This window comes from Plutella xylostella, chromosome 21 (assembly GCF_932276165.1).
Source record: "Plutella xylostella chromosome 21, ilPluXylo3.1, whole genome shotgun sequence".
Lineage (NCBI taxonomy): Eukaryota > Metazoa > Arthropoda > Insecta > Lepidoptera > Plutellidae > Plutella > Plutella xylostella.
In genome coordinates, this window is record NC_064001.1 from 3934659 (window position 1) to 3961903 (window position 27245).

Here is a 27245-nt window from a genome sequence, read left to right on the forward strand (position 1 = left end):
ATGGCGCTTTTGTACGTTGTCATACTCACAAACCGACTTTAATTCATTCAATAAAAGAGGGTTTGCTAGTTTGACAAAGTGCAAAACTATACAGCTACTTATGAAGCTAACAGTACCTTGTCTCAAAAAATCGTCAAACAACTGAATTTTATAAAAACAAAAAAATATTGTTAGACAACGTACGATAGTGTATCGCTACTTATTAAGCTAACCATATACATATGTTTTATTTGTGTTTTTGTATAGTCTTATGAAGACATTGTAAAAAGAAAATTAGGATTGGTCTTCCAAAATTATCTTGTGATGCACAAACAATGATAGCTACTATGTAGGTGTAAGTGCAGTTTTTTTGTTATTGATGAGATCCATAATTTTTATGTATATTTTGTATAGTGTTGATTATTTCATGATAAGTATTTTCAGTAATTTTGGTCATCTAAACGCATTTACTAGATACTGTGCCATTCATTTTCTTATTTTTCATAATTTTTTAACTGCCATAGTTTGGTGCTCAATATTATTTTTATATGTGTATACAATACAATAAAAATCTAAAATAAGCAATATAAAAAGTTTTATTTTATAAACGTTTAGTCTAAAATCAACTTTGTGTTCAAGAAACGAACTAATAATTAAACACCTAATATAAAAGTCTTTAAAATCAACTTATTCAGTTTTAGAAACTAATCATAAAGATATTAAAATAGATAGAACAATTTCCGGGATTTTGAATCCAACAATAACAGAAAGTAGACGTAAAATTAGAAAGAGAAATATCGGAACCTAATGGTTTCAGATGCAGTTCCGAATAACAAGCAAATGATAACTTACAAATTATGGAATGTAAGATTGATAAAATTCTAAAATCGACTAAAAAGTGTGCACTTCTAAAAATAACATGTAAGTACCTAATAATTAATTGTAAGTAACATTATAAATAAAAAAATGTACTCTCGGATTATACATAATCTTGACGTGAGGAAACACTAATCTAAATCACAACAGTGGAATGTTAACATTTCTGTAACAAATCACATAGCCTTTTAGTCCTAAAATATGTATTTGGTTATAAATACAATGGACGGTTTACAAGTTTCATTCAGTTACAATCTTTTCTTAATCGCATTAGCACATAACCCGAAAATAAATAAGTAAACAAAGGCAAGAAAACCTTAAATTATCTTTGGATTTTCTTACTAAGTACGAATATTTAATTGTGATCGTTCCTAATGTTATTTTAACTTTAGTTATTAAAAATAAATGTTACATAAATATGAGGTACACAAAATATAGTAACCGATCTGTTATAATCTACCCTGATTATCTATATAAAGCCTACTGACAATACCATTGTCTAATCACAGCTACAAATTATTGTACTTAGTACCACAGGTAAGGGAATGTTTTCAGATCTGTAAATCTTGTATTATATCATACTTATTAGTCTAAAAGACAGTTTTCTCTTTAGCTGTCTTGAAAGTACAGTATGTGAGTACTGAACTGGCCATTTAAAATATTAGTGTAGCGAGCACGAAATAGTGAAGTAAAGTTAACGTATCGCCACCGAGTAAAAATTAAGTTATTTAGTAGTTCTAACACACGAAGTGCGCTGATCATTATTTGCATACATTATTTCTCAGTGACGCTACTAACATGTTTTCTGCTTGTTACACAGTACCTACCTCAGGTAACCATGAGTTGCTAAAATTACCAAACGTTTTCTTCTCCCTTTTGCATACGTTTTCTGTCAAAAGTTTCCTGAAAAATGCCGCTAGAGGCGCCACATTGTATGTGAGAAATCCGCGAAAGACACGACAGAAGATACCGTTAGGCAATTTACTATAGCAATCCATGGTTCAGGCACAGTTCACTCACCCCTTCACACTCTTGGCCTCATTCTCTGAAGACTCCTCGTTGATAACCGACAGGTTTTCCTCCGAGATCTTCTCGAGACAGTTGCAGGCGAGGCAAGTCATACTCGCGTTGGCCACGTCTTCCTCTATCTCCTTCTCCAACTGCTCAAAGTCATCATTCTCAACTTGACACTTCAAGCATTCGTCAGACGACGAGTCCTGATAACACATAACATTCTCAATATTCAATTCCACTTCGTCACTCCTATCATCTTTGGTGTATAAAGACGGGCTGCTGTTGCTTAGAACCCTGGATTCTCTGCTTATCTTTTGGACGATGACTTCGGACTTTGGTCGTGTTATAGGTACATCTTTGTGTACATTTCGTCTCTGCACGGGCGTGTTGGCTCGCTTGTCCTTGGGGTAGACTCTCTGTATGCGTTCCTCTACTAGCGAAATGCTTCGCTTGTACACGACGGTGTCTTGAGGGCCGTCGATGGCGTCTCGCGACTCCGTGTCGGAGTTGTCGCATTTGAAATAGATGCTGTCGCACCCGTTCTCCTGCTTCACCTGGGGGGAAAAGAAATTAATATTATTATGCTATTTCTGTGATACATACTATGTATCACATAGCCCGAGGACGCATGGCCAGTCCTTTGACCTATTGTTCAGAAATCGACGACTATTGGAGGAACGGAAGTTGAAAGGAGGTTACTTGAAAAGTCCGAAAGGGGGGCCTGCCTCCGCTGCATGTGTTGAATACACCTGTATACCTTGACGAGGCAGCAGTCGTCGGCGCGCTCGCACAGTATCTCGTGTAGCGACCCGTGCAGCGGCAGCAAGCGCACGCGGCCGCCGAAGTTCTCCTGCATGTGCGTGGAGATGTCGTCGTCTATGTACAGGTCTTCCGTGCTGCGGGCTTCCTGTGGAGTGGAGTAAATAAGGAATATTAACAGAGAATTAAATATTGTGTCTCTATATGTCCCTGATGAGGGATAACAGGATTTGATCATCATCATCATGATTTAAATATTTAAACTGGTCATATTATATCTTATTCCTGTGGATGTCCCCCGATTTTTGCACTCTTGAGATTCCTGGTCACAGGTGAAATATTTTTCATGTAAAACACAAGAAATGTTGTGTGTTGAGATGATGTCAAGATATCGAAAATTAGGGGCCAGAGAAACCTTTATTGTATTGTTCTTATAATTATAAAAAGTATGGGACAAAACATTGATTGACTTGTTTGAAGATGTGTTACAGAGTTATACCCGTAAACAAAAGTATACGTAAAATACCTGAATGGCATTGAAGGCCTGGCACCTCTTGAGCGAGTGCGCGTGACAATCCTCTGTCACCGTCTCGTCCGACACCGACAGATTAAGCTTATCGCCTGAGGAGTTGTCACAAATTGTCACATTCACACAGTTATCCAAAACCTGCAGAAAATTCTCCCCAGATCGCGAAAAGGTTATCTGAACCAAGGGCTTGTTATTGCCGTTGATTTTAACCCTAGAGAACGACTTTATAGGGTCCTTCTTCGGTTGGCTTTCCTCTTTGAGAGCGTCTACAACGTTGGCTACACCCTTGTTGAGTATTTCCTCTTGTTTAGTCAACGTGTCGGTGGACTTGTCGTCGGATATCTCGTGCAACAGGTGGTGGAACTCTGTCCGGATCAAGTCTCGGATAAATTCTTCGATACTGCGCGTGTCGGTCGACTGGTCGACCTTTGGCTCGCTTATGTGGAGCTCTTCGCGGTAATTGTTCACTCTGTAAGAGAAAAAGTTATTATGATTAAGGAGCCTTCTTGGGTGATTTCACCCTTGTCAGTCGTTTACTTGCTAATCCTTTTACATCGGTGACAAACACTAGGCCAGTTACAAGTTCTTACACCCCCGCAGAGAAAAGAATATAATAGAACCTCCAGATTTATTGTCTGTCACCGACACGCTATGAAGAAGATTATTAGGACCTCACTGTTCCCGAATGAAGTAGGTAGGTGTACTGTAGCTACACATACTAAGTATACAGGGTGGGATTTTATCAGTGAGGTTGTCGTTGACAGGTAAATGTAAGAACGGGAACGTCGATGACAAAAAATCTACGATAATCAAGAGATAACAATAATCAACTAACCCTTTATCGTATGAATGTTTCCTCCAAGTCCGGGAGTCGATCCGCTCTTGTGCGAAGTTCATCGACTTTGCAATATTGTCCCGCGCTTGGCAAAACTGCTCCGATTGGCTTCCTATAAAAAAAACTTATTTAGTTAATCCAAAAAAATCTATAAACCAAATATAAAATGCAAAAACTCAACGACACGTGGTGTTCCCAGGCGGTCAACTTCGGTGATCGGACGAGAACCGGTGTTTTCAACATGGTATGGACGTTGACGATTGTGTGGTTGAAAATAACATAGAAGTTCGAAATGAAGAATAAATAGTACAAACTACACTCTCTCTTCCCAAACGATCATAGAGAAAACAATTTTACAATTAGATCAAAGACGTTATTTTTTTGCCACGCGGAAACAAGTCGTCCGACATTCACATAGATTTGATTTGATTTTGAGTACTGCCTTTTTCGGAACACAAAGCGACACGCGTCCTCACTACTCAAAGTCTGTCCAGCGATACTGTCGTTGTCGCTAGCACCTAGCATTATTTGATAATATTATAATACAACCTACGTTATTCTTACTCATCAGTATGTAGCGACATCGGAATAGAGTCCTATTGAGTCCTAAGCCATAGAGTTTAGTCTATCCCTAAGCTATACCGATATTGCTTAGGATGGAATAGGCCTCTTTTCCTTGAACGACGAGCCTACAATGAATGTGAAACGGCTAACCTAGCGCGATGCAAATTTCACAGTACTTTAGGCCTATCACAAGTTCTATAAACTCAAGTCGATTGCGATCATTCGATAACAATTTGTATGACATCTTGATCAGCGCCCCTGTCGGTAAGGTTAGAAACTAATAAAGTTACGTATATGTCGCAGGCATCTGGTTTAATCTCCTGTTTGATTGAACCGCTAGCCCGTTCATTGGATGACGCTATTCAGTTGTATGACTAGGCCGAACGTTGATTGTACAAGCGTCACAAAACGTCCAACTAGTTAGCGGACTTAAAATCAGTCAGGTGGTGTATTAAAACAAATATGGCGTCTAACAGCGAACAGCTGACACAAAAAGCACTTGTATTGTTATTTTTTGTAAATAAATTAGCTTTAAAGTGCGTTATTTATGTTAAAATAGTGTGACAACATGGATTTACCTATTATTACACCGCCGGCGGATAGTTTCAAAGAAAAAAATGTGCTGAAACTGGATAATTATAAACAACAATATCAAGGTACGTTTATTGTTATTGTTTTAATTTGTGAGATGAGAGCTTTGTAACATAGTCTTATTGTTGACTCTTGTCTGGTCATGTTCATCCTAACCAGACATTACAAAGTTGCTATACTATATCCCAGTGTTTTTCAACCTGTGGGTCGCGACCCCCCGGGGGGTCGCGAAGCTTCTGTAGGGGGGTCGCCAGAGATCTAAATAACTGGGTATTTCAGTGAAAAAAAAACCATAAAGACAATTAATTTAATTAATATTTCTTGATATTGTAGGTATATATGATAGATCAGCGTTCATTTATAGGCATTTTACTCAATCCTTGCGAGCATAGATTTTTATAGCAAACTACTACTAAATCTGGCCAAAATCTGTAGTTTTCCCGAGAAATATTTTGTTGAAAGGTACCTACAATTAGCTCCAGTCTACTCTTACTTTATCTTGACTCCCACAGTAAATTATTAAATTAGAGAAGGTTTTTTGATTGATTCTGGTCATGTTCATGTCAGGAAAAATCGCCGCGAGTACTAAACACAACTCTGAAAAATGCGTTTAAAAAAATGTTGTGATGATTGGATAATTCGTTAGCGTATGTGTATCGTTTCTGAAGGAGCATACTTTGAAGGTGATAAAATAATAATTTGGATGAATAACAATCATTTTTTGTTTTATTGATCCAGTCCCGATACTTTTTACACAGAATGTATAATGATTTTCAAAATTACGTCTAAATTAATTATATTACTCTTTTCAGATTGTTCAAAGTGAATACAGAGGCTGTTAATAATAACACAAATGAATTGTACAGGATGTTGCAAAATGGGTATTTTTTTCCCAAGTTTTAAAATTCTGATTTCATTTTCTGACTTAGATATACCATGATGCACATGTAGGTTTCGGCTTAGTATACCCTTTTGGCAACACCCTGTATAACTAATAAGATACTGTGACTATATTTAGGAACTTTTAAATGGTCGCCAATGAAACAAAACGCAAATTTTTTTGGGCCCCTTTATACATACCTAAATGTTAAAAAAACCGAAGGGTCAAGGGGGTCGCGAAATATTTTTTAATGCCAGAGGGGTCGCGTCATGAAAAAGGTTGAAAAACACTGCTATATCCCATTTAACGACTTCGCTGAATAACGTTCAGTCAAGACGTTGGACGTTACAGTCAACCACTTGACGAGTTGTTCTTTAGTCATTCAACTGAGTAGAGTCATCCAATGAACGGGCTAGCGGTTCAATCAAACAGGAGATTAAACCAGATGCCTGCGACATATACATATTCCAGTGACTTTTCTATCGAATTAATATTGTAATTCGACAACAATGGTGATCGGGGTACTGATATCAATTTAATTTCCTAACCTCGCTGAGCCATTGGCGGATAAATTCATTCTACACAAATGATAAGCCACTATCAACTATCAACGTACTTAAAGCGTTTTATGCAAACCAATAAAAATTTCAACGATTGTTTTCCTAGCCTAGAGATACAAATTGCACTCCGTACAGAAAAAAATTAAAGTAAATAAATATTCTCTAAATCTTTTTGACTACACAGAAAAAAAAAGTCAACGACACGTGGTGTTCCCAGGCGGTCACCCATCCAAGTACTGACCACGCCCGATGTTGCTTAACTTCGGTGATCGGACGAGAACCGGTGTTTTCAACATGGTATGGACGTTGACGAATGTTGCAGCGAAACTAAACAACTGAAGTTTGCATCAGAGATGAGATGAGATTCTACGACCGACGCGACGGTGAAGTCTAGTATACAAGGGGATGCCTAGTTAGTTACTTTATTGGTACTAACCTACTTTTTATGCGTAGGTAATTGAGCGCTTTGTAGGTAACATAACAAAACATTGACGTCACGTAATTTACAAGTAGTAGGTATATCTAACTATTTCTAGTATTTCTACAGTAAAACATGCAATAGAATTTAATATTTTATTAATCAAAAATATTTCGAAATCTATGAAATTAAACATTTGAAAAGGTTTGTGTGTTTGGATTTATACCTAACCTACAGAAATCGTACTTTGAAAACTGTAAATGAATGATCATCTTCCGTACCGATGGAATAAACTATTTAATCTCAAGCATACCTATTCGTGTCTTGCTTTGACAGTAGGTATAAGTTCTACTTATACATATTGTGTGTAATGTTGTTGCTCTAACAATAACATCGTCGAACTAACATAAAATCATGTGTGTGGCAACCCTAACAGTCAGTCCCCAACTCCCCAGTCACCAGTGCATACCATGAAGTTACTAACTAAACGTTAATTTATTACTTCTATGGTCCCTACTACACTTCGAGCCCTATGTCCCTGATTAGGGATCCCAGGACCTAATGATGATGATGATGGTCCCTACTCCCTACCGTGGCTGGTGAGGCTGCCATAGGTCCGCAGGTTGGTCTTCTTAGTCGCGAGCTGGGGCAGCGACTGCTGCAGTGTGTCCACACAGTGGGAAGCCGGCTTCACTGCTGATGTCTGACTTCTGGAACGAAAAGTAATAAAAATTATAATGTAAAAAAACTTTCAAAAATAAAAAAAGAATATAACAAAAGTAAATGTGTGCAAAAAGTCAACGACACGTGGTGTTCCCAGGCGGTCACCCATCCAAGTACTGACCACGCCCGATGTTGCTTAACTTCGGTGATCGGACGAGAACCGGTGTTTTCAACATGGTATGGACGTTGACGAACGACTGAATCATATTAGACTACACTTTACTATAATAAGCGGTGATTCTATTTTTGGAATTTAATAGAATCCGTTCATGTATTCGATAAGCGCTGTCGTCAACGTCCATACCATGTTGAAAACACCGGTTCTCGTCCGATCACCGAAGTTAAGCAACATCGGGCGTGGTCAGTACTTGGATGGGTGACCGCCTGGGAACACCACGTGTCGTTGACTTTTTGCACTTTTCAATTATATTTTCCGTCGAAAGTAATAAGTAGACAAAATTGAGCAACATTTTTTTTAGCATGACCTTTATAGACCTCTATACAAAATCACAACACAACTGCAATCTACTAATCTCGTTACCTATTACTATCTAAATACCGATCTATTTATAGAATTCATACGTTACCTATTATCTTCAGGCAGCGACTTAGACCTTTCCGTCTTCCTATTAGCCTCCGAGATCCACCGCTCATGTATCGCCACTAGCGGCTTCACATTGACCAGAGCCAGGACATCCTCCTCCAGTTTACTCTTCGGAGGCGACTGCTCCAGAGTCTCGTGACCAGAGACTGAGGTCTTGAACGACCGCGAGTGGGTGCGCGACCGGAAATCCGCTTCGGGGGTCGAGTCTTGTGATTCTTGCGTGGGGTCTGATGATCTGTTGGGTGTTGGTGATGTTAGTACAAGCAAATACTTGAGATGTTTAGTAGGTGAAAGCCGTGTAAGGCGTATGCGTGGGGTCTGATGATCTGTTGGGTGTTGTTGATGTTTGTACAAGGAAATAAGAAGTTGGCACTTCTAGGCCCTAGTAAGAATCTAGACTAGAGCAACTAAGACCATGTAACAGTCAACAAAAAAAAAATGACCCACCCCCAGCATACACGTTTAGTCGATCTTAAAATAAAATAGAAGTGTAGGGTCTGTGGTAGGTATAAGTACATAAATTTTGCTGACTGTACAAAATTAATATTAAAGATGATTATAACGTATTTATTAATAATGTATAAATAATTTACTTACGCCCTCAGCCCATTGGAACTGTCTCGATTTGTATCTGTTTCCGGAGCTGACACTGCCTTGTGTGGATCTGAAAAATTACGGCAATTTTTATCATTATGTTCATACATAAAAAAAATATGAAAAAAAGGTTCATAAAAAATAATCATACGACAAAAGCAAAAAGCCAACGACACGTGGTGTTCCCAGGCGGTCACCCATCCAAGTACTGACCACGCCCGATGTTGCTTAACTTCGGTGATCGGACGAGAACCGGTGTATTCAACATGGTATGGACGTTGGCGATATACAAAGCAAAATATGTGAACTATATCGTCAGCACATCTATGCAAACATTCTAATATGATCTTAATGCGTAGGGAAATAACTTTCATTTTCCCTTAGCTGGTATAGCTTTTGTGTTCCAGTATCACTAAAATGCCATGTTGTGTACGTCAAAATTACGTAACTGCCCTAAAATGTGGAACACACATAAGACATCATAACCTTCTTTCCGAACTAACTACACCTGTTTATATTTTCTATTTTGCCGAACCTATAGCAAAATAAGTTAAAAGTGCATTTAAAGTGTTTAGGTATACTAGGAAATCGAGAAGATAATGTAAGTATAAATAAATAGTATGTAAACGTCGTACTTTTATGCAAGTTTGTATGTTTGCGAACAAAGCTTAGAGGTTATAAATAACACCGCTGTTAAGTTAACTTTTAGGTAATATTCAAAATACCTACCTACTCCAACAAGGAAGAAATTTTGCATGCAATGAAGAAATGGCTAGGAAAATATTAGGCTTTTCAGTTATTTTCCAAAAATATAATAACAATGCGATTCAAATAATAACCCTCTCATTAAACCCAGTGCTCCAACCAATACTTAAGTGCCTATTTGCAGTAAATTCTTAAATTTTCCAAAATACTTGTTAAATTAAGAGTTAGTAACTATACTAATTTGCATTCTATCTCTTTACAGAGCAAACATGGCGTTGGCATCCATGATCCGGCGTTCCATGGTGAACGGCACCATCTACTCGGCCGTGGCCCTCCGCTTCGCATCCGCACAGGCCGAGCAGAAGGTCTACTTCGACGTCACGGCCGACGGGGAACCCCTCGGCAGAATCGTCATGAAACTCCACTCCGATGTCACGCCCAAAACTGCCAAGAACTTCAAAGACCTGTGCACTGGAGAACCAGGATTCGGATACAAGGGATCCTCCTTCCACAGAATCATTCCCAACTTCATGATCCAGGGAGGAGACTTCACAAACCATAATGGTACCGGAGGCAAGTCCATCTACGGAAGGACTTTCAAGGACGAGAACTTCAAGCTTAAGCACACCGGACCCGGACTGCTGTCGATGGCCAACGCTGGACCCCACACCAACGGATCTCAGTTCTTTATCACAACGGTGCCTACTCCTTGGCTGGATGGCAAGCATGTGGTGTTTGGTGAGGTGTCCGAGGGTATGGATGTGGTGAAACAGATTGAGGGGCTCGGTGACAGGAGCGGGAAGCCCAAGAAGAAAGTTGTGATCTCAGAGTGTGGTGAATTGAAATCTGAATAAATGTTAAGATGTGGACTGCTCCATGGAGCATGGTTGTTAAAAGTGTAGTAATAGTAGATTGTTATGAATAAGTAAAAACTATGATCATTATAGTTGCTGTTTGTTATTTGAACTACCAACAATCAAACTGAATATAATAACTTCTTATTTCATGGTCAGCTATATTAATATTAAGCCATATAAATAGTTCGTTTATTAGTAGGTTGAAAAAAGCATTATGATTACACAAAAGTAGGAACAATATCTTTATGATAAATAAGAAAAATATTGTTAATGCTGATGATGTAATGATCGCAAAATTGGATTAAAAAAGTAAAAAGCCAACGACACGTGGTGTTCCCAGGCGGTCACCCATCCAAGTACTGACCACGCCCGATGTTGCTTAACTTCGGTGATCGGACGAGAACTGGTGTTTTCAACATGGTATGGACGTTGGCGATAGCTGATGCCAACTTTTGAAACAGTTTACTTTGTAGCTTGGCAGACGCGACTGTCGCGTACTTCACCAAACAAAACTTACACTGTGTAGCGAGCATAGGATTCGATACTATTTTCGAATCTACACGAAGGGTCACTTTTACCAAACGCTAAACGTAATTAAATCAAAGGAGAATGGCGATTTCTCTATGGCGCCATGACCCAGAGCGGCCATTGATGAAACATACACTGATGTGTAGTCCGTGACTACAGTATATACTGGTATTAATTTTATTATTATGAGGCATGGGAGAACGAAGATATAGGTGCTGAAAGATCAAGTCTTTCTACTGTACTAGATGTTACCCTCGAGTTAAAAATTGATTTTAAAAGTGTTCCCGTGGGAATTCCTGGATAAAAAGTATTTTATGTTACTTCGGGATAACGGGAACTTGAATAGAATGAAATAATTTTTGAAATTGGTCTCTTTATAAAAATAGGTTTCTAAGTGTGAAATGTGCAAAAATAATTATGATATTATTATTTGCATAAATAAAATCATGTAATACATTCTGTGATGCGCTATGTATTGGGAATCCCATGATTTAAATTATAAAACTTATTTGTGCTTGTACCATTCATCAAAATCTTATTTAACGAAAAAAAAATCTTTAATTAATTTACTTTTGAACCCTAATATCTCAAGAACCCCATGGTTTAGATTTTTTAAAATATTTTTCCCTGATAACAGTCATTTTTATCAATAATTTAAAATAGGTTTGGTTAGTGGCTGCTAACTTATGCAAAGCGGGTCAGGTTTCGCCATTCTTCTTTTTCTACATTTTGTACTAACTGACAGACGTATGACAGGCTACTAAATACGTTTAGCGTTTGGTGAAATTCCACCTAACATATGGAAAAAACAAATGTCACTTTTGGAACTAACTTTGCCTTACATTTTGACAGTGACAGTTGACGATACGCAACGTTAACGGAGGATCGAAACTTGTGCTCACGACTCTGATCATTGACAAATAAATAATAAATAAATTATCTTTATTTACACTGATAAGTCCACCTGTATCTAAACTACATCGGAATTTACTGTGCTAGTCACGCACAGTACAAGTTCCATACAAAACAAGAATAGAATAGCAAACATACAGATAGACCATTCAAAAGCCTGACATACAGATAGACATGTAACAATCGGTCGCGGTTAAAAATAGAAACAAGTAAGGTTATTAAAACAACTTACCCTCTACTAAAGGCGACGGACACTTCTTAGTTTCCCGCTCAGTCGTGCCCAACTCTCCGGACAGCCAAGCATTCTTCCTCAACTTATTACTCCTAGCTATGGGCGTAGACGGTAGACTGTAGTTCTTTATATCAAAATTGTACGACGACCGCTCACTGCCATTCTGCTCCTTCGGCAACGACTTAATACAGTCCAATTTGAAATCGGGCACTTTTATATGCAGCGGCTTGTACGATTTCGGCGTGAAACTCCTGCTTAGTTTCGCCGAAGACTTCTCCGTTGCGCTTTGCTCTCTATTGCTGTCTTCGTTGAGTGCAAAGTTGCGGTTTTCAGGGCTTAGGATGCTGCAATATTCGGTGGAATCGCTCCTATGTAGTCCAGGAGTCCCGATGTCTTTTAGTCGTGCTTTTATTTTGGCTACAGGCGTGGAGCAAGCGCTAGAACATTCGTTGAGTCGAAGTCGGTCGTAGTTGATGAGTCTATCGGTCTCATCTTCGGGTATGTAGCAGGATTCGGCGAACATAGTTTTGCGGTCTTTTCGTATGGTCTCGTAGCGCGGACTGCATTCGCTTCTGGAATATTCTCTTTCGCTCTCAGTGGAGCTTTCTTTATTATTGTGTATGACGGCCTCGTGCTGGATGTTGGTTATGGGGCTGAGGCAGTCGGAGTCGGTCGGTGAATTAGGCTCCCAGCCCACTGAGCTAAAGACAGACTTTTTCTTCGATACTTCAGACGGTATAACTACGTACTCCATTTCCGCTAGTAGTTTCTGCAAAAAAAATTGGAATTAAAAAAGGAAATTAATTGCAAAAAAAATGCAAAAAGTCAACGACACGTGGTGTTCCCAGGCGGTCACCCATCCAAGTACTGACCACGCCCGATGTTGCTTAACTTCGGTGATCGGACGAGAACCGGTGTTTTCAACATGGTATGGACGTTGACGAGCATTTGATCCAACTTATTGTACAGTTTACTACACTGAGCGGTGGATTCTATTTTAGGAATTCAAGATAATCCATTTATCTATTTGACTACCTCTGTCGTCAACGTCCATACCATGTTGAAAACACCGGTTCTCGTCCGATCACCGAAGTTAAGCAACATCGGGCGTGGTCAGTACTTGGATGGGTGACCGCCTGGGAACACCACGTGTCGTTGACTTTTTATACTTTTTAGATGTATGCATACTATGCATAGAACAATGCAAACTCGGGCATTTATTTATTTATTTGAGAAACATAAATGGCCGAAATTCATTTTTTTTTTCACGACACAGGTCTATGGCACCTGGGTTGTTGAACACTTACCCGTAGCCCCTGTGCGAAGGCTTGCGGCGGCACCCTCGCCTGTCTATTCACCGCCAACACAGTGTCTAATACACCGCTCAGCCGCGCTCCGAGCCACGCGGGCAGCTGCACCGCCCACCGAGACACCGTGTAGTGGTGATGCAGTTGAGAGGGTGCTCTATTGCAGTTAATATACAGGGTGGAATTTTATGAATGTACTTACTTTCCATCCTACTTAAGTTACTTAACTGTATGGAACAGCTGTTTTTACTTTCGCTTTTTCAGCGTTTGTCTCTAATGAAAGTGGCTCATTATGATACACTGATAAAATTCCACCCTGGATGACCATTTCAAGTCAGATAACTTATACTCACTCGTAGAGCTGTCGCGAAGGCTTGCGCAGTTACCCTCGCCTGCCTATTCACCGCCAACACAGTGTCTAAGACACCGCTCAGCCGCGCGCCGAGCCACGCCGGCAGCTGCACCGGCGACCGAGACACCGTGTAGTGGTGGTGGAGTTGCGAGTAGGTGAGGTCTTTGAACGGGATGTCCGCTGGGGATGAGATGGGGAGGTTAAAATTGTGGTAACGGTGGCTTGGAGATTAAAATCAATACAAAATAACGCGTTCGATTGCTGAAGACAGAACTTGACAAACTTATAACAGACCTATTTGTCAATCTGGGTTACTGGTGATAGTCATAATTTTATGCTGATTTTGTCAATGAAAAACGTGTATGATTCGTGAAAAATTACTGCTCAAGTGACCGCAAAAGTTTCTATACTTATAAGGGAATGCACATTTACCAAAAACCCTGTGTAAACAATTTTTCTTACAAACTTTTAGCTATTGAGCAATGTAAAAGAAAAAAACGTTTATTTTAGCTAAAAGTCAACGACACGTGGTGTTCCCAGGCGGTCACCCATCCAAGTACTGACCACGCCCGATGTTGCTTAACTTCGGTGATCGGACGAGAACCGGTGTTTTCAACATGGTATGGACGTTGACGAACGAAACGGTGGAAAAGATAAACGTATTATTTACACAGTTCCTAAAATAGATTACGCCGGGCTACATCTACATCTACAATATTTTTACAAAAATTATTGTAAACGTCCATAATCCATACCATGGTGATAGACATAATTTCAAGCTGTTTTTGTAAATGAAAAACGTGTATGATTCCTGAAAAATTACTGCTCAAGTGATTACGAAAGTTTATGTACTTATACTTAAGGAAATTTAAATAATTGGTCAGCAACTCAGCACATGAAGTCACTTACCAAAAACCCTGTATAAACTACCCATAGCACAAGGTACACTTACCAGTACAAGTCTCCAACAAGATCAATCCCAGAGAATACACATCGCTCTTCGAACAGGGGTAAACCAAACCGCTTTCATCCGGCTCAAATAGTTCCGGGGCTTGCCACCGGTAGTGCGGCGACGACCGGTAGATGGCGTGATTTTTAGTTACCGCGTTCGCCGTGAGGTAGACTGAGGACGGGTGCGCTGAGATGAGAGGCTCGCAGTCTAGACTTGGGTTGGAGTCTGTTTTATCTGGGAGAAGATTTGGGGTGTTATAGGGATGCAGCAGTTCATAAAGATAAATTATTATATGGGTCATACAAAGTTCTATTCTTGGCAATGTAAAGTAAATTACACACTTGGGCACTACAATCTAGTCCCGCGGCGATGGCTGATCTCAAATTAGATTGGCCGCCGTGGACATTAAATTAAAGTAAATGAATAAGAAAAAATATAAAAAAGAAATTATTTAGGTACATAAAAATTGCAAAAAGTCAACGACACGTGGTGTTCCCAGGCGGTCACCCATCCAAGTACTGACCACGCCCGATGTTGCTTAACTTCGGTGATCGGACGAGAACCGGTGTTTTCAACATGGTATGGACGTTGACGAGCAACTGAACCAAATTATTGTACAGTTTACTATACTGAGCGGTGGATTCTATTTTAGGAACTCAAGAGAATACGTTAATCTATTTGATTGCCTCTCTCGTCAACGTCCATACCATGTTGAAAACACCGGTTCTCGTCCGATCACCGAAGTTAAGCAACATCGGGCGTGGTCAGTACTTGGATGGGTGACCGCCTGGGAACACCACGTGTCGTTGACTTTTTTGCACTTTTTATGCAATAATATCCCTATTTTTTGCAATAAATGAGAAATTATATTTGTACATTAAAACAATACCTTACCAATATAATGCCTTACTTATATCATTTAGATCTTACTTTTTCTCTTACAGACAAGACAAACTTCCCGTAATCCTACGTTACACAAAAAGTAAACTCACCGCCAATATTAACATACTGCGGTACAGGCGAGTACGCATCATACGCCCTCCTCTTCCCTTGCTTCGCTTGTACCCGGCAGCTGGGGCCCAAGTCCGCTATCTTGGCCGTGTCCCTCGCAGTGACGGCGACACTATGACTGGACAGCTCCGTGTGGACATAGCCCCGCATTCGAAGGAAGATTATAGCGTTGGTTATGTCTATTGTGTACTGGACCGCCGTTTGGGTGGATATCACGCGTTTCTGGAAATGAATTTAGAAATAGAATTGTTGGCTATGAAAAACTTTATGGTAAAAAAAGTTCCCCATCAACACGCACTGGACCAGCGCGGTGGGTGTAAGGTCCAACCAAATCCCCTTTAAAACATGAATTCACAACCCGAACCGCGGCCCCTAGTGCCCGGCGGCTCTGGAGGCCCCGGCGACGACGGTAGCCGAGCCACCTCTGGAGCGGGGGGTGCGAAGAATCCCCGGGCGAATACGATCCTCCGTCAAACGACCTCGGCTAACATTAAATCGGATACCAAATTAAACATTTTAACGTACAACGTTCGTACACTCATGAAGGACGAACGGCTAACAGAACTTGATAACGCTGTCAGGGACATCAATTGGGATGTCATAGGTCTGTCAGAAGTAAGAAGAATGGGAGAGGAAACGTTGGAACGAGATGACAGTATCCTTTATCATTACGGTACTACTGCAGGACTTTACGGCGTGGGTTTTCTGGTCGCAAAGAAATGGAAGCATAATATCATACCCCCTTATTCATAGAGAAGTTACAGAACGTTTTAAGTAATAAACTGTTTTGTCCCTCTCCGACAAAGTACAATTTGTTCTTTGACAGAGAGGGACAAAACAGTTTATTAGTTAAAACGTATTGTAACTTTTCTATGAATAAGGGGGATAGAGTTTATAGGCTGTTCAGAGAGACTTGCAATTTAAAATTACAAATAACAAGCAAGCACATACTTACTATCATTCAGGTTTATGCCCCAACATCATCGCACACTGACGAAGATACTGAAATGTTCTATGATAGCTTAGACAAAGCTTATGACGAACATAGAGGTACATGGACGTTGGTCATTGGTGATTTTAATGCAAAAATTGGCAGCAGACAGCCAATGGACAATGACCAAATACTTGGTCCTTATTTATGGTCTAGGAAACCGAAATGATCGCGGGACGCGTCTGTTGCAATTCGCTTTTGGGCAAAGCTTGAATGTGAGCAATAGTTTTTTACTACAAAAAACCACAACGTCGCTGGACCTGGATCTCACCAGACGGCCTCACCAAAAATGAAATAGATTTCGTACTGTCATCAGACAAAAGTGTAGTCAAAGACATAACTGTTTTAAATCAATTTAAATATAGTTCCGACCACCGACCAGTCCGCGCCAAAATTTCATTGAACGTTAAAGCCACTCGTAAAAAGCTATATGCCAAACAAAACACAATAAGTATAGACGATTTGATTATGAATGCTGAAATTTTTAACTTAGAGTTGAGTAACAGTTTTAAAGAATTGAGTAACGACACTGATAATGTAGAACACGAATACGATAACATTCAAACAGCCATCAACACTGCTAAAAATAAAATTAAACAAAAATCACACCGACGACACAGTAACAAATTATCCCCTGATACATTGTTATTATTAGAAGAAAGATAATCCCACCCAAAATGCTCACGTGAATACAATAACCTAGATAGACAGGTGAAGCGTGCTATAAGGAGGGACATTAGAGCATTTAACACGGAGGTTATCAAACTAGCATTAGAGAACAATAAATCACTTAGAGCAGCAAAAAATGGCATAAGCAAAGGCAAATCGTGGATAACAAAATTGACAGATGAAAATGGCAATGAACAAGGAGGAAGGGATAAAGTCATTAAAATTTGTACTTCATTTTATAAAGCCCTTTACTCAGATCCCGCCAAAAATAATACAAATTTAGATTCAGATAAAACATACTCCCGCCCCGACTCTATCCCATTTATAACACAGGTTCTGCCTAGCTTGGGGTCGGATGGCCGTGTGTGAGATGTCCCCACATATTTATTTATTTATTTATTTATTTATAACAGGTTTTGAGGTTCATCGCGCCATTATGAGCCTCAAATGTGACAAAAGCCCAGGAGATGACGGAATCACCTCAGATCTGTTAAGAGTGGGGAAGTCGGTCTTAATACCCCATATAGCAAATCTGTGCAATATTATATTGACGACTGGAAAAGTTCCGAAAAAGCTATGCCACTCTAATATAGTACTACTTCACAAGAAGGGAGATAAATCCGATATTGGTAACTACAGACCTATCAGCCTGATATCCCACATTTACAAAATTTTTATAAAATAATAGAAAGTCGCATTTCCCACATACTGGACGCCAATCAACCGCCTGAACAAGCTGGATTCCGACCCAACTTTTCCACCACAGATCATCTCCACACCCTTAACCGGATAGTTGAAAAGTGTTCCGAATACCACACACCTTTATATTTAGCCTTTGTAGATTACAGTAAAGCTTTCGACAGTCTATCTCATTCTTCAATTTTCGAAGCTCTAGAAAATCAAAAAAATCCCAACACATATAATTATAGACTTCATCAAAATCATTTATCAAAATAGCACGGCAAAAATAAAATTACAGTCACCTGGACCACTTTTTGACATAGAAAAAGGCGTGAAACAGGGAGATCCGCTATCTCCAAAGCTATTTACCTGCACGCTCGAAGAGGTATTCAGAAAGCTCGCGGTTTCATGGGAAAACAAAGGTATCGACATCGGTGGCAGAAGATTAACCAATCTTCGCTTCGCCGATGATATCGTGCTGTTTTCCCCGTCGGCATCAACACTCGAACGCATGCTGCAAGATCTCAGCACGGCAAGCCTTCAAGTCGGATTGTCGATGAATCGGTCCAAAACGAAGATCATGTCTAACAGCGTGAAACATAGGGTCACGGTAGACGGTCAGGATATACAATATGTCAACGAGTACATTTACTTAGGCCAGCTAGTCTCATTCGAAAACAGGCAAGACAAGGAGATCGATAGACGCATCGATAACGCCTGGAAGAGCTACTGGTCTATGAAGCAGCTGATGAAGGGCAACCTTCCACTGTCACTCAAGCTCAAACTGGTTGACATGTGTATCTTGCCCGCCACCGTAACCTACGGCGCACAGACATGGTCACCGACCGAACATCAAAAGACCAGACTGAAGGTCTGCCAAAGAGCGATGGAGCGTAGTATTCTAGGTGTAAAATTGACAGACCGTGTCAGGAACACCGCACTACGCTCCCAAACCCGCATAATCGATGTTGGTGTCGAGACCGCGAAGCTCAAATGGAACTGGGCCGGCCACGTCTGCCGAATGCACCCGGACCGGTGGGCCAAGATAGCGACCGAGTGGGTGCCGGGCGACGGGCGCCGGCGGAGAGGCAGGCCGAGAAGGAGGTGGCGGGACGACCTCGTCAAATATTTGCCGGATTGGGAGGTAGCCGCATTGGATCGGGAGAAGTGGAAAATTAAAGGGGAGGTCTTTGCCCAGCAGTGGGAAAACAAATAGACTAATAGTTAGGTGGTAGGGTTAAATGAGTTATCGAGTGGAGACCACAAACAGGCAAGCTTAGCGTGGCTTTGCGGCCCTTTTTTGGAAATGACTGTCCAGTATTGGCCAACTATGGGGTTATAATAATATCCGTCAATCTACTACCAACATACACATTATTAAAAAAACAATAGGTTTCATATCTCACCTCGACATGAACCAAGTTGTGTAGTGTATCCACGCACTGCTCGCATATGAGGTGCACGTCGTGGTGGATGTCTGCGAAGAGCCCCATCAGCAGGATTATGTTCGGGTGGCGGCATGTCCTAGAAGGTATTGTGAAAATCAATATCTATGTTTTGTGAAAATGCAAAAGGATTATCGACTGTTTTGTAGGATAATTGAGTCAATGGTTTGGAATTTTTGATACTTTGTATAAAATCTAATAAAAAAGATACCATTGCACATTGATACTAATAAATAGGAGAATATTATTGATGTTCTCCTTACCCTAATGTTGCCTGAAAGATAGCCTCTTTTAGCGATAAGGCTGTCTGTTGTACCTATACTTTGTCCTAGCGATTTTTGTGTAAGTACTAGTAAATAGGTACCATTATAAAGACGTATGTATACGATTTTTACTACTCCCGGACTAACTGGGCTACATCATACATATCTTTATAAACAATATTACCACAAAACTAACCTCAATATCTCCACTTCAACGCTCTCCCTCTTCCTCACACGCTGCAGCGTCACTCCACTCAGCTTCTTCACCTGCACTGGCACCGAACCCCAAGTGCCGACACTCCAACAATGACCCTTATCCCCAGTGACGTCAAGGTCGCTTTTCGAAACCACCGGCAACCCGTAGGCGCTTGAGTCACTCTGGAAGTAAAGTGGGTGGTGATTTTTTGCTGCAGGTTTTTAGGAGCGTGTGTTTTGCTGTCATAATGTACAGAGAGTTTTTCTGGCGCCAGTAGAGTTTTTGTTGTTATAACAACTATATTGCAGTTCTGGTGGGATATTTCCTCAATTATTATTAGCGAAATACCTAAATAAAATCTTACATAGGTATTATACAGAGTGTCCAGAAGTAGTAGTACAAACTGTGTGGAATGATAGTCTATTATTCCATGCAAAAATATGTGGTTCCAATCAGAGTAGCGTAGGTACTTTGCTTATTGCCTACTGATTGAATTAATTAATTAATTTCAAGATTAGAATACCTACGTCAATAAAAAAGCATAAACCACGAACTAACCTTATTATCATCCGACTTGGTCGAGCTGTAGGAATTATGCGCCTTCAACTGCTCATCCGCCCAGTGGTCGAAGTTCTTCAGTTCACTCATAACTTCGACCAGCTTGTCAGCCACACTGTCGTCCCGGCTGCTGGCAGAACTACGACCAGACACCTTCGCATCTCCGGCCGAATTTACGCCATCCACTTCTTCTTCGCCGAGTTTAGAACCTTCCAGAAATGTCTTCATATCGAACGGCAGGGAATTGTTCTTGAAGAAAAGAGGCGGCGAACTCGGTTGCTCCACCTCATCTTTGAAGTCCAGATGTTTTTGTGTCAAGAACTCATCACGCTCCTTCTGTAGATCTTCGGCTTTCGCTTTGTGTCGTCTCTTGTTTTTCTGTGGCTCCGAGAATGTGGCTTGAGCGAACACGTTGCCAGGCATGAACACTTGATTCTGAAACAGGAATTGTATGTTCGGGAGCCCATCAATATCGTCAGCTGTTCTGGACGCGCTTCTTGCCCGTTTATGTTTATTCTTCTTATATTTGCTACCGGACTTCTTTTCGTAGTTAAACGTGGCATCTAAATCCGTGACAGTGCAATTCGTGCATGATACGGGTAAGGAATGGCGTCCGCATTTCTTCTTATTTACAGACGTGTCGAGGTCATTCTTCCCGACTGATCGCCTGGCCTGGAACTCAGCCAGGTCCCGCTTGTACTCCTCGGTGCGGATGGTGCCGAGGTTGGTGATCGTTTGGGAGTGCGCCTGCTCTGCCTCGGAGGGGACGCGGCTGCGGGTCACCGTCACTCGTTCCCTGGAACCAACGAAAAAGGTTTTCAACATGGAGTTTTAATGCTGGCTGAAAATAATCATGTTGAGGAGGTCGAATTTATGAGGACATTAATGTTGATTGATTAGGTGATGCTGGCTGGATATAATCTGAGGGGTTACGGAATAAAAAGAAATAGAATAGGCAATACAAACATCAGAGGCAGTCGTATCGTTAGGGTCGTTTGGACAGACTGCACTAGGAATGATACGGGTGTAATAGATCCTTCACTGTTCAGTAATTCTGCGCGTGCGTGCAAGAAACCGGTTCCAGTCCTTGCAGATATCATATCATATAGGATATTATATCAACTCTAATATGTGGTAGGTAAGTACCTACCTACATATTAAGTGAAAATCCTTGCCAAAGATAAGGTTTACAAAGAAAGCGCAATAATGAAAATGCCCAGTGGGCCACCATGCCATGTGGATATGAAACATCGAATTGAAGTGGCATTCCTTTCTATTTCAATTTTTAAGAGACTCAAGAATAGTGAAAATATACCCTGATTCTAAACACCGTTTAACGGTAGCTAATTAGCTATAATAAAAGGAACGGTATCATTTTAATTACTTATATTTCGGTGTACGGACCCCTAACTTTAACAGAGCTATGACTAATAGTGAATTGGAAGCTAATAGCTCGCTTTGAGTGCGGCGGCAAAAACGTGGGAGCGACGCGGGCGATGGAGCAATACGCAAACTTTATTGTAATCAGCCGCTTACAAAAAACACGTAAAATATATTTTTATCGATTAGAACATTAGATTTGGCTGTGCGAATTTAAATTTAAAGAGAAGACAGACATTATTAATAAACTGTTAGTTTTACTGTTGTACCTACTCGACAGCCTGTTAGGGATCTTATTTTTTTAAGTTTAGACGCAAGCTATAAAATGTTTAATTATTCAGCGGAACCCGTGGCAGCGAGATAGCATGATTTGAGATCATAAAAACCCATAGTTTATGGCAGCTAATTAAAATACAATAGACAGTTATGGTGAAAATTGGCTGGAGCAAACGACGACGGCGACGTGTCGTAGGCGTCGCTTCGTATCGTCAACGTTTCTACTGGTTTCTGTTTATAATTTTTATGTAATATTTCTATGGGATACATTAATTTGGTGGCTATCGACATGACGCTCAACTACACCTCCATAGAAATCGTTACTTTTACCTACCTACTAGCGACACGTCGTCGTTGCCTGCTGCAGTGGACTATGGGATTTGACGGCAACTTGGCATCGCTCATGAAGGGAAAATGAAAGCTGATTGGTGCGAATGTAAAAGCGACGGGTAAGCGCCGTGGCTAATCAGGGGTCACTGGCCGATACACTTTTACCAATTTGAATCTGATCATGCTTGTCCATCGGATGGTAAGTTTTACCTGTAATTGGCAGCGTCGAGGTTTGGCCAAATTATTATTATTAGGAAACTAAGGTTGGTAATTAGGTAACTGATCTGCAAGCTGAAGTGGCGGTCATATCTGCCGAAGAACAGAGTCACTAAATGCTGTATTTAATATTTTGTGAAGAATCGATAGATCGGTAGTTACCTCACTAGGGACGAGTTAGTATTATGTTATGAGGAAAGCGGGAAAAGAAATACCTATGCACTCTTTGAAATAATTATTAGACAGCATGGTTTTTATCACACAGATCAATTTATCGAGATGCGCTTATAGTATTTATACCTATTATAGATACCTGCCGCCACATTGAAATTGAAATGCACATTTATAAGTAGCCCCATAATCATCAATGATCAATCGTTACATCTCACGCCTCAACAAAACATTGAACAGAAAAAGTTATAGCGAAAGTTAAATTTCAATTTCGTTGTTTCAGATTCCTAAAGCTGATGATGAAAGGTGGCTGCGAATAAATGAACATATTAATGGAACCATCAATCAACGGCGTCTGATGACTTGATTACGTTATTACCGGTAACGAAATTGTTTCATCGTGCCCAAGATCTTTGTGGCTGTGAACAAAAAGATCACGACACCGGATATGCCTTTATTGCCAAACTTTTTATTTTATGTTTTCGTATGCATACCTACCTATTAATTTGTTTACGTAAGTGCCACATTAATCACACTATTTCATCATCAGTAATCAATGGTGTTCTGCAAAATAACCCTCCAGAGTTTATAATATATAATACGATATACCTAGTTATGTATGTCTAGGGGGAAGAAAGAAGCGGACACGATACCCGTTTTCTAAACTACGTATTGTTTTATAGTGCCTGTCATTCCCGACGACTTGGTCATAAACAACAGGCACTATACCTTCAGTCAGACGGCAGTCTGACATCAGGGATCCATGGAGCAGTGGATCTAGCCGCTGCAGCGTATAGCCACAGTACTCACTAGGAGAGTCGCCTCGGGGTGGTGAGACCCCTCCCTGATGTCCTGATGAAAGAAGCGGACAGTAAAATTCGCACCATGTATGACAAATGTAAAAGAATTCTCGAGTGGTGACCACGAAAAGGCAAGTGTAGCGTAAGACACCCTTCGCCTCATTGGCCTTAAGACAGGTGGCCGGTAATAGCTGGATGAGGTAGGGACTATGTCGATGAGGATAAAATTTTACGTCACATACAATGTCGAGGCCACGTGAAAACTTTTAGTAAGTCTTGCCGTGTGATGCATTTGGTATAACTCCTCAACATCCTTAGACACTAGCCAGAGCTGTAACCACCGTGAAATACTCTTCTCTCGACGCTTCATAAGTATATAATTTATGTATAGGTAAGTATCTATAACTATATTTCTTATTTGTTTACTTTTTATATACTTAATTGAATAATATTTTATGTCAAGTCAGTCCGTGACTTCACCCAGGGTTCTAGCTGAAAACCAGCGCTATGGTTTATCATAGCACCAAGCTGAGCTAGAACCCGTTTCTGCACCGGGAAGCAACACCCTTGCTCATTTTCTTTTACTTAAACCTTTATATTATTTATTTTTGTGTTGTTTCCGTGTGTGTGTGAAATAAATGTATTTTCTTTCTTTCTTTCTAAATATTGTTTGTAACTCACGAGAAAATGTCGTGTGTGAGAACTGATATGATGATGTGGAGTGAGTTAAAATCACTCTAGAATCGTGGGCTTATATTATACCTAACATTGTAATTTTGAATTACCTAGGTATTGATTCAATTGTATGAGTGATTTCATCTTGAAACATAAACCTCTACATGCAAATCAGTTTTTAGTTACTGTAAGTAGCTGTGAAATGTTGCGATCTTTAAACAATACATTTTATGTAAGTAGCTACAACCTATGACTTTAGCAAAACTCCTATCTGAACTTTTTGCAACACTTGAGACAATAGCATAAAATTGTCTTCATAATTTATGCGACATTGCTTGCTTGAGAACTGATAGACTTTACGTTACAAACTGTATAGTGATTTGTGTGAGAAGTTTGTTATGGACAAAGTTGAACTTCTTGTACCTAATAAAAGTTTTAAGTAATCAGAAAGGCCATCTGTGAAATAGGTACCCTGTTACATTACCTACCTAATAAGTAAATAAGTTATAAGATAATGATAGATTTAATAGTATGAGAGCATAAATGATGAGATATTACAGCGGGACTAATATTAAAATAACATACCTGCAACCCCTGAATAACCTTATAAAAAATATGTATGAGAAAGTGTTAAATTATTTTTATAGCATGGAGTTACATAGTACACATACTTGGAATAAAAAACTCATTTTATCTAAAAGATAGATAGATAAATATCTGTAGCATTTCAACACAAGATTAACAATTAAACTGGTATGCATTGAGTGCAACAATAGTATGGATGGATAACAATAAATGTGTCCTCCAAACTGTATTGATTCTGAGTATCAATGATGGGAGGTGGGTGCCTGTGATCAAAGGTTGATAGTGATCTGATGTCATGCCTTCACCATTCTAATACATAGGTATACCGATTTAACTGAAGCAGACAAATAGTTTCACAATATCCTGATTAAGCCATTAGTTGAGTCAATTATGTATCTGCTAAGCAAATAGTAAATAATAGAATAAATAAAATGCTATTTCTATTCAAGTGATGCCTTTTTTAAACTACCCCCTAAAATTTATTCAGGTATCATGGTGCTCAAGAAATCTAAGTACTTACATAAATAATGATATTGAAACCGAAATAAACTATTTAAAGAAGCCAAACTTTCTTGTATTTCCTTACTTAAAACTAGAAGGATTATTCAAATTTAAAACTAAAAATTAACCCCCTTATTCATAGAAAAGTTACAATACGTTTTAACAAATAAACTGTTTTGTCCCTCTCTGTCAAAGAACAAATTGTTCTTTGTTGGAGAGGGACAAAACAGTTTATTAGTTAAAACGTTTTGTAACTTCTCTATGAATAAGGGGGTAAGTTTTGAAATTCGCGGTAATCTGCGCCCTCTATTGTGCAACAATAAATTGGTCAAAGTAGCTTGAATAGATGGCGTTAATTTACCAAAAAAAAATACATCATCTTGAAAATTACCGTAAATTTTTATTTTAACAGAAACTGCATTAACATGAATGAGTACCTGCTGCAATGATGAATATTCCATTAATAGAAATAAATGTAGAATATAGCACTTACCGTCGCAGCCACTTAAAAACTCCCATGTCATCAATGGAATCCACTTTTAAACTATTTATTCTAGGCAAATTTGTATTAAAACTATACGATTCACACGTCTAAAGCAATTACACCAAGTAATGAGCCTCAGTAAAACACTTGCGAGTAAGAAAACCGAAAGTCGGCAGACACGAGAAGCACGCGGAACATTACCGGCAAATTAGAAGAGCATTCGATATAAAAACGTCTAACAACAATGACCACCGATATGTTGTGCGGTCAGACAAAACATCACGAACAACACGGCATTCGCAATGAACTGAATTTAGTTTTTTGTACAAATTACTTTTCGTCGCGCTCCGGTGGGCCACTTCATCCGCCGAACAGTCAACTCTTGTCTAGCGCGCCGCGGTCACAGGCGGCTCGTCAACCGTACAAAGTGCATAACTGCCTAACAATACTCTATTTGTATTTATAAATTAAACAGACGGTAGATTGAAACCGAATCGTATAAAAAGAACTTTACCGATTGTTAACCATGTTTACATACCATTTCTTTTTAGTTATTTCGGTTGAACTTTTACATCTAAGGTTTTTGTACTCTGCTATAAACTTCTTCATTTTAATGGGTCTTCACTTAATAAGTTTATTGCACTTTACAGATAACTGTAATCCTTGGAAATGTTAAATAACTGCAAAGTTTAGAATTATTTTTGACATGCTGTTTTCAGCACAGCTGAGAACCGGAAGTAAACAATGCAAATGCATAGTAGGAAAACTAGGAAATTTTGCTTATTTTTATTCCTGAACCTCATATCAAAATTACCGAATTCCACCGATACCTTAATCCTTATTATATATTTTTCCATTTATACAGTTTTTTTTAAAGTATAACTTAACCACTTTGCAAATCTTATATCATTGAAAATATAAATAGGACATAATTTTTACCATTATTATCTAACGTCCGGTTATGGTGGTCCCGAAAAAGACCGGAACCATAAACCATATAATAAGTAAAGGGCGTTTACACTATGGTAGTAAATGAGTAGAGTGATGGATTTGGGATTAAATCGACTTTCATTGGAGTTGGCGTTGTTCTATGCCTTTGAAAATAAAGAATGAGTTCCCAAAACAATGCATCAGGTTTGGACTAAACCTAAAGGAACCTTAGAACAACCATCTGTTCTGAGTAATGAACTAATTTGTGAGCTGGCAACATAAAAAATACAGTATTGTCAATGTCAATATGGC

General features: G+C 39.6%; 2 protein-coding genes and 10 non-coding genes across 12 annotated transcripts; 4 read left to right on the top strand and 8 right to left on the bottom strand.

The window, feature by feature from the left end:
- Window positions 1-220: 220 nt before the first annotated feature.
- LOC105390955 lies at window positions 221-26769 on the bottom strand. The gene is made up of 15 exons (XM_048628661.1): window positions 26542-26769; window positions 20586-21381; window positions 20028-20209; window positions 19530-19647; window positions 15764-16004; window positions 14772-15005; window positions 13821-13999; window positions 12161-12935; window positions 8930-8996; window positions 8316-8567; window positions 7597-7715; window positions 3993-4104; window positions 3155-3626; window positions 2627-2776; window positions 221-2423 (listed from the first exon to the last, which is right to left on the bottom strand). The coding sequence occupies exons 1-15, from the start codon at window positions 26610-26612 to the stop codon at window positions 1872-1874; spliced, it is 4320 nt and encodes a 1439-aa protein (XP_048484618.1). The 5' UTR covers window positions 26613-26769; the 3' UTR covers window positions 221-1871.
- LOC119693246 lies at window positions 6780-6898 on the bottom strand. The gene has a single exon (XR_005254504.1). It is a non-coding gene; the product is annotated as a 5S ribosomal RNA (ribosomal RNA).
- LOC119693252 lies at window positions 7801-7919 on the bottom strand. The gene has a single exon (XR_005254510.2). It is a non-coding gene; the product is annotated as a 5S ribosomal RNA (ribosomal RNA).
- On the top strand, window positions 8019-8137 carry LOC125490247. The gene has a single exon (XR_007267569.1). It is a non-coding gene; the product is annotated as a 5S ribosomal RNA (ribosomal RNA).
- LOC119693248 lies at window positions 9091-9209 on the bottom strand. The gene has a single exon (XR_005254506.1). It is a non-coding gene; the product is annotated as a 5S ribosomal RNA (ribosomal RNA).
- On the top strand, window positions 9428-10575 carry LOC119693142 (peptidyl-prolyl cis-trans isomerase). The gene is made up of 2 exons (XM_038115691.2): window positions 9428-9527; window positions 9894-10575. Exon 2 carries the CDS (start codon window positions 9901-9903, stop codon window positions 10483-10485), a length of 585 nt encoding a protein of 194 aa, XP_037971619.2. The 5' UTR covers window positions 9428-9527; window positions 9894-9900; the 3' UTR covers window positions 10486-10575.
- Window positions 10804-10922, bottom strand: LOC119693250. Its single transcript, XR_005254508.2, has one exon. It is a non-coding gene; the product is annotated as a 5S ribosomal RNA (ribosomal RNA).
- On the bottom strand, window positions 12984-13102 carry LOC119693244. The gene has a single exon (XR_005254502.1). It is a non-coding gene; the product is annotated as a 5S ribosomal RNA (ribosomal RNA).
- LOC119693243 lies at window positions 13203-13321 on the top strand. Its single transcript, XR_005254501.1, has one exon. It is a non-coding gene; the product is annotated as a 5S ribosomal RNA (ribosomal RNA).
- Window positions 14335-14453, bottom strand: LOC119693242. The gene has a single exon (XR_005254500.1). It is a non-coding gene; the product is annotated as a 5S ribosomal RNA (ribosomal RNA).
- LOC125490241 lies at window positions 15246-15364 on the bottom strand. Its single transcript, XR_007267564.1, has one exon. It is a non-coding gene; the product is annotated as a 5S ribosomal RNA (ribosomal RNA).
- LOC125490242 lies at window positions 15465-15583 on the top strand. Its single transcript, XR_007267565.1, has one exon. It is a non-coding gene; the product is annotated as a 5S ribosomal RNA (ribosomal RNA).
- Window positions 26770-27245: the final 476 nt, after the last annotated feature.

What these genes read in the sequence shown, in the direction of transcription:
- LOC119693142 (XM_038115691.2), top strand. Translation starts at nt 9,901, where the DNA reads ATGGCGTTGGCATCCATGATCCGGCGTTCCATGGTGAACGGCACCATC.
- LOC105390955 (XM_048628661.1), bottom strand. Translation starts at nt 26,612, where the DNA reads ATGAAGAAGTTTATAGCAGAGTACAAAAACCTTAGATGTAAAAGTTCA. An exon ending in AGTTCCAATGGGCTGAGGGC is followed by an intron (nt 8,568 to 8,929) that starts GTAAGTAAATTA and finishes AACACCCAACAG; the next exon opens with ATCATCAGACCCCACGCAAG. An exon ending in TCGCTGCCTGAAGATAATAG is followed by an intron (nt 7,716 to 8,315) that starts GTAACGTATGAA and finishes TTTTCGTTCCAG; the next exon opens with AAGTCAGACATCAGCAGTGA.